We start from the raw sequence: 9,049 nt of genomic DNA on the forward strand, positions 1-9,049 counted from the left end.
TTGCAAGGAGGCAGGCAGGGCCCTGGCCCTGCCCAGACAAGCCAAGCCGGCCCTACAGCTGCCCTCCTGTCCCTGGAGGCAGTTATGGAGAGGAGGGACTCACCAGGTTTCTGGGGTCTAATTCCCCCCAGAACCAGGAAGACAAAAGAGGTACCCCGCAGGAGTGCCTCAGGCAGGAAGCCACAGGTAAACAAAGGCTCTGTGCTGTTAAATCCAGTAACAGATGGAAAGAGGTGTGCTGTGCCCCCCAACCTCAGACCCTAAATCATCCCGATGCCCCCTTCCAATGTTCTTTTAAACACGGAGGCCCCAAAATCTCTCAGACATTTGATAGGATGGGCCAATCTGAGAACCAGATTCGGCTGGAGAAATGTTAGGGGTTGTAGTTAGGGCTAAGAATCGCATGAGAAGAAAACAATACATTTGCAGGGAAAAAAATGAGTAAAAAGTTGGGACGGTGAAAGGACACCGTGACCAACCGTGTCCTTCAGAGACAGGAAACCAAAACAAAAGCTGACCCCCCTATCACCTCCATAAGGCTTTCACTCACTTAACACGAATTAGGTGCCAACTATGGGTGGGCATTTCTGGTCTCTCTGAAGCCAGTGAGTCCCGTGAGGGTGCGTCTCTGCACACGGCGGTTGCGTAACCCTGGCAGGATTCTCGCTTTGAGTAGTAGAAGCAACCTTTCCCTCAGCCTTTCCAGCTGGGCAGGCGCCCATCAGATACCATGGCTGCCTTTCATCGCCTTGTCTCTGATAGGGATCATCCTGGGTGAAGAAATCGCTGTCAGTCACCCCCCATCTCACTCCCAGCCAGAGGGACCGGCTGACATGCATGCTCCCATGGGGGTGGGGAGAGAGAGCCAAGTGGCCAGCCAGGGGAAGGGATCTCAGGGGAGGGGATCTCAGGGGGGGAGGACATCTTATGAGGTGAATACCAGAGGCTATTGATTCAGGAGCAGTCTTTTTCTCCTTAGCCCCTTCAAGATAGGATCAGATCCAAGCTCTGACCCAACCAACTGAATAGAGGTGATGCTTGCCCGAGGATCCCCCTACCCAGTCACTGTGGAGGGACAGAGTCAAAAAGAGGAGGCTGAGCTGGACGACAAATAAAGCAAGAATGTGGTTGGTTGATGACTTTATTGTTGCATAAAAAAAACACAGGCTGTTTCTGCCTCCTCCTTCCCTCCCCCCAAGTGGGTTCACAGCAGTTGAAGAAAAAAAAAATTCCTACATTTTCCTCTAGGGAGGGCTGCCTAGAAGGGCAGGCAGCTGAGACACCTAGATTGGTAAAGGGCAGGGCAGACAAAAAAACTATCCAAAGCCCCTCCCCCCTCCCCGCAGATCTTAGGGTTCAGGGCATCTATGATGGGGAGCACGCACGTCCCCCCACACACACCCATGTAGGAGTTCCCCTAAGAATGGTCACTGGAAAAAGTCGTCTTGGTCGCACAGGGAGAAGGGTGGCTGGTTTCGATGGGTGGAGGAGAAAGCACCCCACACCCCTCCCACGGTGCCCTTCTTTCTCCCCCTCTGTACCTAGCCAGGCAGCCTGGAGGCATGGTAGCTCTGCTCTTCCCTCGGCCCTCTTGGTTAAGAAAGGGGACCTCTGGCTAGGTGAGCAGGAGGTGGGGAAAAGAGGGGGTACAGAAAGAACCTTATTCTTAAACTACTTCAGGCCCCCAAGTCCCACAGGGAGTCACCCTGTCCCTTTGGAGGAGGGGCCCTTTCTACACAGACACATATTCCTACCCAGATCCCAGCCCCTACTTCCCATACAGCTCCCAGTCCCTGGACTGGGCTCCAGCATCCCCAATGGAGAAAGAGATACTGTGGGTCTAGGCCCCAGACCTTGGACGGGGTGAACAAGATGGGGTCTCAAGAGACCCCAGGCTCAGTAGAGAAACACATACAGACAGACAGACAGGCACAGACAACACACATATACACACTCACGCCCTAATTCTTAAATAAAATACCCTTTGCTTATAACTTAAAAATTAACACACAGCTATTCCCTGCAGAGGGTTCTGGGTGGAGAGAAACGAGCAAGAGAGAGGTCGGAGGCACTCCAGGCCTCTACCTCAAACCTGAGAGTGCCCCCAGCCTCAGGGTCCTGCGGTCTGCCAGGCAGAGGTCTGCCAGGCAGAGGTCTACCCTCCCCACCCTGTGATCAAAACCCAAATGTATTTCTAGCCTCTAAGAAGGGGAACAAAGAAACAGTTTCCTAGAATCCCTCCGGTAGAGACCCACTCGTGTGGAAGATTTCCCACGGGGGTGAGGGGGGGGCTCTACAGCGTGGAGGGGACATGGAAGGGTCAAGCTAAAAAGAGAGGGGCGGGGGAGTCCAGACAGGGGCAGGGTCTTCCACTGTCCTCTGCTAGGACAACCCCGAACCGTGGAAGGACCCCTCTCCCTTCCATCCCTAACGGGAAAGAAAAGGGTGGGGACCTGTGGGGGGGAGGTGGGGGGGTCCACGTCAACTCCGGAGCTGATGCTGGTGGTTGACTTCTGAAAACTACCTAGTAGGCGACTGAATTTGATTTCTTTTAAAAGGTCTAAGAGTTAAGGGTTGAATTAGATTGAAAAGGGAAGAAGGGGTTCGTTCTTCCATCCCTTACCCCCCCCCCCCACCATGCCAAACGTCTTCCGTTTTGTAAGAGGACCTCTCTGCTGAATTCCTCTCCCCGATGTAACTCTGACCTCCGGCTCACAGCTCCGGCTGCGAAGCTGTGCCCTCCCTGGCTCTCGTAGACGAATCTGGAAGGGTTTATTATAAGGAGTTCTTGGAAGGGAGTTCATTCTATAGTAACAACCCTCCGAGCTAGAGAGACAGCCCCTTAAGGGGAACCACCCCAGGCTCCCCCACCTCATCTCCGCTCTCTCTCCGGAAATTTTAGAGGGAGAAGCACTCGAAGGGGGATGAAAGGGGCCTAGGCCTTAGGGCGGCTCCGAGGCGCTTTTATGTCCGGGTTCCCAGGAGCGAAAGACATGTCCAGACAGCCACCCCCAACGCCCCGAGCCAGTCTCCCTTCCCCTCAGCTCCTGGGACGTGCCATTTCTACTAATCAAACCCCTCCACACGGTAGGGGTGATCCATCCTAACCCTTCAGCAACTCGGGGGAGGGTGAAAGAGTGAGAAAGAAAAGAAGCGAGGGGCACGTTTAGCTCCGGGCAGCCTAAACCTTCAAATAGCCTCCCATCTAGCCCCAGAAACTAAAAAAATCCCTAGCGCCCCTCTCCCCGTCCCCTCACCGTCAATAAATAACCACCTTCCCCTCTTACTCAGGCTGCCCCCCTAAAAAGATCGGCAGGGATGCGACATCCCCGGGGATCAGTTGGAGGACGCCGAGCTGCCTTCGGCCTCTCGTTTGCCTTTGCCCCCGGGCGGCTCCACCGCGCCACCGGCCTTGGCCTCGCCCTGGGCCGCCGCCGCCTCCTCTTTGGCGCCCTCGTGGGTTTTCATGTGCTTGGCCAGGTGGTCGCTGCGCATGAAGACTCGGCTGCAGACGGCACAGGGGAACTTCTTGGTCCCGGTGTGGGTCTGAAGGTGGCGCTGCAGCTCGTCGGAGCGCGTGAAGCGCTTGCCACAGAAAAGCCAGTTGCACACGAAGGGACGGTCGCCGCTGTGCCACCGCAGGTGCGCCTTCAGATGCGACGTCTTGGCGTAGGCTTTCCCGCAGCCGGGGATGTGGCAGTTGTGCAAATGCTTCTTCTTGCCCCCATCGGGCCCGCACGGAGCCCCCAGTCGCTCCGCCTCCAGGCAGTTGGGGCAGCGACACACGGTCTGCCCTGAGCTGCGGGGCACAGACCGCCGGGAGCCTTTGGGTCGGGCCGCCGCATCCAGACTGGAATCCAGCCCTTGGGACTCTGGCGCCGCCGCTTCCAAGGCCTTAGCCCCGTCGGGTGGCCCTAGGAGATGCTGCCCACCCGCGGCTGGCAGGAGGTGGTGCGGGTGCGGGTGGGGCGGCGGAGCACAGAGCTGGTGGTCTCCGACGTATCCTCCCAACCCGGGCTGAAGCGCCCCCGGGTGGCCAGGTGAGGTCAGCGCTCCTTGAGTATGGGGGAGGTCCATCCAGCTGGTGCCGGGATGTAGGTCCCACCACGAGCCATCCTCCGTGCCTGGGTGAGTCGGCCGGAACCACGATTCGTAATGATGTGACATGTCCGGCTGCAGGAGCTTGGAAAAGGGTCCCGGAGCCAAGGGACTGTCGCTTTCCAGGTCCTCGCAGGTTACCCGCGAGGAGGCCCCTGGCAACTCATAGCCCTGTGAGAAGTCTACCTCCGGGCCCAGCGGGAGGCTCTGCAGCTCTCCAGGCTGCAGCGGAGAGGGGTAGTCCCCGACCTCGGGGCTCGTGTGACCCTGGTATGTCTGGAGAGGCTGCAGGTCGAGGCGCGGTGGTGATGCGTGAGGCGCGTCGGTGTGCTGGCTGCCCAGAGAGCCACAGACAGCGGTTAGCATTGCCGGGATCCGGGGTGGGGTGAGGGCAGGGACGGTCAAGGGCACCTCAGGTGGGACCTAGGGGAGGCAAAAATGAGATGTAAGGAAGGTGACCTGCAAACTTTCCCTCCTAACCCAGACCCCTTCCCAGCAAAGCGCTCCTTCCGAACCCCTAACAGGAAAAGAGGGGCGTGCCTCTGCGTGGAGACTGCAGATCAGTTAGAGCTTGGGAATGCTAGGAAGGAGAAATGTGAAAGTCCAGGTCAGGGCACAGAATGGCCTTTCCTCTAAGTGACCCCGCCCTTAGGACTCAGCTCTTCCAGGAGTTGGCTTGGTCCCAATGCTGCCCGAACCATCTCTACATAGTGCCTGGGATTTCCCCCTGCAGACCTGCTGCCAACCTAAATGGATGATCTAGATTCGTCTTAGCCCAAGTCTAACTCTGGACACCGAGAGGACGGGCATATGCTTCTGGCTGCTTGAGAACAGAACAGGTCCTGAGCGTTTTGGCAAAGCCAATCACAGACCTGCTGTGGCGATGTGGAACAGCATTTAATCTCTCCATACACTCACTCCCCGGCTCCCTGCCTAGCTTGATCGACTCTGCCCACCAAACCCACTCCCTCACCCAACACCCACTCCTTTCCCCCCATATGAATCTGGGAGGGATTACCAGAGAAAGGGGTCGCCCAGAGAAGAGCTTGTTAGAAAGTCACAAAAATATAACCGCTCTTCCCTTACGGAAGGCAGCACCAGAGTTTGGACGAGACGGGCATCCCTCATCCCAGAACTCAAGGGCAGGCAAGCACTGGAAAAAGCCCCTCTCTTAGAAGACTCTAATGTCCAGCCAAGTGTTGAGGGCTACTGTTCTGAGCCTGCGCTTACTTAAGAAAGCAAAACTTGAAGCAATGACTAGAATAAAATGTTTATTGACTCGTTCAGTCAACATGCCTCCACTGTGCAGTACCTCTGTGAATCAGTTCTCTTTCTCAAAACATTAGAAACCCAAGGCCCCAGCAGAAACCTACAGATCTGGCCTGGGTGTGGTGATGCAAACCTTCAATCTACGCACTCAGGAAAATGAAACAGACGAACGCAGAGTCCCAGGCCAGCCCGGGAAGGGGTGAGGGAGAGGGAGATAAAAGAAAAAGAAGGAAGAGAGAAGCTGCTAAGCATGCTGGGGACCATCTAATAAATAATCCCAGCATCAGGAGGCTGAGACAGAAGGCTTCTGAGTGTAGCCTGGGCTCAGAAATGAGACCCTGTTTTTTTTTTTGTTTTTTGTTTTTTGTTTTTTTTAAATAAAATAAAATAAAGAAACCTTAAAACCTCCACCGCTTTCTCCACCACAAATCTATGACCTGAAGGTCCCAGTCTTCTCTCCATCTCTCCCCAGAGCCTTGGAATCCTGCCTGTGTGTGGGCTGACGTGGAGGAGGTCAATGATTTAGGTAGGGCCTTCCCCTAGCAGGGCTCAGCTGACCGTACCAATCTCGGGCCTCTGGGACCAAGGTGGTAGCATTGGTAGTCTGGGAGAGGCAGGGAAGAGGAGGACCCGGGTGCCTACTGAGGCTCTGGCAGCCTTACCACAAGAAAGGAACAGGATGAAGCAGCAGGAACGGAGCCTTAGGCCGGGGCGGGGTAGCCCAGAAGGGGTTGGGCTGGAGCAGTGAGGCCTGGGACCCTAATAGCTTTTGGCGCCTGGGAACTGCCCCAGGGTCTGGGGGGATGGGAAGGCTAAAATGACCCAGGCTGCGGAGGGGCCTCTCTGGACCGAGAGCTTGAGCCCAGGCCTAGAGTGCAGTGGCCTGCAATCAAGGTTGCCCTAACAGAAAGCAGAGCGAGCACGCCGACTCCCCAGTTCGAGAAAGAGGGTAGAGACGTCTTTAAGTTCCATTGGATCGTCTGCCTTTCCCGATTCCCAGTGCCCAGGCGGTGGGGACTTCCGTTCAAACATCGTTTTCAATGTTCCAGTCCTCCGGTTGTCCCAGTTGCTCGAGTTTCCCCAGTTCCCAAACTCCCTTGGTCCCTCCAGTCCCTCCCGTCCTCCCGGTTTTTCCTCCGCCTGGGCTCTCAGCCCCTCGGATCCTTTAAGACCACCCTCCCCATGAGGCCAACGCAGGCTGCCTGCCATGTGTTCGGAGCACCTTTCCCCTCGGATGTCCGCCGCGCGCGCGCCCCTGGCCCAGCGGACCCCGGCTCCTACCTGGCGGTTGCGCTCGGGCTCCGGGCACCGCAGGCTGCTGGCGCGCTACAGACGGGCGCTCATGAGCCCTGCGCGCTGGCCGGTTCTCAGCGACGTGGGACGGGAGCCGAGGGCAAGCTGGGGCCGCGACCAGACCCGGCGATCGGCGGCGGTGGAGGCGGTGAGAGCCGGCGGGAGGGTGGAGGGCGGGCGGGCGCCGGTGAGCGAGTAAGCGAGCAAGCGAGGCCAGCTCCGCCCGTGACTCACCGCGCTCTGTGCCTTCATCCTCTCCCCTGCGCTCCTTTTTCCCCCCCCGAACCCGCGGCCCCGCCCACCTCACCTGCCGCCGCCTTTAACCCTTGCTGGCTCTTGCTGGCTCGGCTGGAGGCGAGGCCCAGCCCAGTGCGAGGAGGGGGCGGGCGAGAAGGATGGCTCACCAGGCCATTTCCCTTCCTCTCCCTCGCTCCTCCCAGGTCCCCACCACTCCCCGAGTTAGGGGCCTGAGTTGAGAGTTTTTCCCCTGTTCAAAGACGCGTGCGATCCCGCGGAAATCTAGCCCGCAGCTGGTTCGGTCCGGCGGGGGACGCGGTTCAGACCCGGGATGGGAGGAAGGACCAAGGGTCCTGGCAGAGCTATCGAGCCTACCTTAGGGCGCGTGTGGCTACCAGTGCTTTTGACACACGCGTCCTGGCCTCGCAGTGCTAGAACTGAGGAGAAAAGGAATCTTAAAGACCAAGTTTCTGCCCGGCCCACCCCCAGGCCTAGGCCACGAGAAGTGTATTTTGGCTACGCCGCTGCCCTCCCTCTGCCTCCACAGTGCGCCGTGCTTTCCCTCCCGTTTTCCTGAGATCCTCCCCTCTATCTGGTCACTGGACTTTCTGGGTGATCACCATCCCCTCAATGTCTTCCCCAATCTCCGGTCTCACTGGTCCCGAGATCCTTTCAGTGTGCCCTCTCCACTGTCCCTCAGGCGACCAGCCTAGCGACATCGAAGTCCACCGCGTAAACCCGCCGCCTTCCTCCCGGTCCGGGTTGCTCAGCCCTTACGCGGGGTTGCTGCCGCGCATTTGGATCCGAGGGTTGGGCAGGCACCTGAATGGCCCTGGGAAGGAACAGTTCAGCAACGGACTGAGCGTGTCTTTTTACCACGGGCTCTTTCCGAGTCTCAGCCGAGTATCTAAGTTTAGAGAAAGGTCTTGGATTCCTTGGAGGAAAGAAACGCACGTACGCAAAGCCACATTTTCAGGGCATCCACGGCGCCTCGCCTAAACAAAATTCTCAAGATCCGAATTGGTGGAAATTCTGAAATCCCTACCTCGAACTCAGGTGGGTTCCAGAGTCCCCCCAACTCTCTGCCCTGGTGGCCTGAATAGAAGTAGCTCCCGTGTCTTTCCCGCTGCCTCTCAATCCCGCAGGTTGACCTCCCTAGGTGACCCTTTTTGACACGGAATTTCTGAGCGATTTTCAGAAGTTGTTTCTTTCCTTATCGCGGCTGGCTTTCCTTCCGCACTCTTTACAATCCATTTCCGAGACTTCTGTAATTTAACTGATTTAATCTCGCCACTACGGACTCTTTCTTTTTCTTTCTTCGCTTTTTGAAGCTGGCTCTCACTCTGTAGCCCAGGCTGACTGGGAAATCACTCGATTGCTCTCGCTGGCCCTGGCTATGCACCGATCTTCCTGCCTCAACCTCCCAAATTCTAGGATCACGGGTGTTAACTAGTGCCCGGTTTTCAGTCCTCATTTCACTCCGATTAGTTTATCTGCCCTCTGTTCCCTTTTGAGACACACTGAAGCATCCAGCTTAACTGAATCCATCCGCCTTCTCACCGGCAATGCGTGTCCCCAGCGGTCAGCGCTTTACCTATTTGAATACCTTTGTATTTTCTAAAACTGGAGTCCTTCACCTGGACAACGTGGGTACAAGCTCTGAGGGTTTCCTGAGGCTTTAAATAAATCGTACCTAAAAGAGCAAATTCCTCGAAGCCCCTGCTAGAAACAGAATAAACCCTTAAACATTTTTACAATAAATTTGTTCCCAGAAACACGTGCAGATTCAAGCACATTCAGAAAGATCTTTGGACTCGAAGTTCACAAACCTAAATTCTGGCCCCAGCGCTACGTCTTTTACACAGGCCCTCAAGGATTAGGTTGTTCTATGCCTCAGTTCCTCAGCCCACCTGGCAGGCTGAAGGATGGGCGTTTGGAAGCGGAAGACATATTAGGGAGAGACTGGTGATCATCTGGGACCTACTGTTCTTCCCTCTTCCCTGCCCTTAGGATTACATAACAAAAATTCTTAAGAATTCCTTTGGCTCTTTGTGTCCAGATTCACACTTCTTATCAACACGGTTGGTCCACTCAACCAACCTCCAAATCCTGACTAGCGGGGGTTTTTATTCTCAGTCCTTAGTTACCTCTA

The 9,049-nt window shown here is 56.3% G+C and overlaps 1 protein-coding gene across 1 annotated transcript; it reads right to left on the reverse strand.

The window, feature by feature from the left end:
• Nucleotides 1-1,125: 1,125 nt before the first annotated feature.
• Nucleotides 1,126-6,890, reverse strand: Sp6 (Sp6 transcription factor). The gene is made up of 2 exons (XM_037201229.1): nucleotides 6,649-6,890; nucleotides 1,126-4,521 (listed from the first exon to the last, which is right to left on the reverse strand). The coding sequence occupies exon 2, from the start codon at nucleotides 4,462-4,464 to the stop codon at nucleotides 3,337-3,339; it is 1,128 nt and encodes a 375-aa protein (XP_037057124.1). The 5' UTR covers nucleotides 4,465-4,521; nucleotides 6,649-6,890; the 3' UTR covers nucleotides 1,126-3,336.
• Between the last annotated feature and the right edge of the window lie 2,159 nt (nucleotides 6,891-9,049).

The sequence above is a fragment of the Peromyscus leucopus genome, chromosome 8b (genome assembly GCF_004664715.2).
Source record: "Peromyscus leucopus breed LL Stock chromosome 8b, UCI_PerLeu_2.1, whole genome shotgun sequence".
Lineage (NCBI taxonomy): Eukaryota > Metazoa > Chordata > Mammalia > Rodentia > Cricetidae > Peromyscus > Peromyscus leucopus.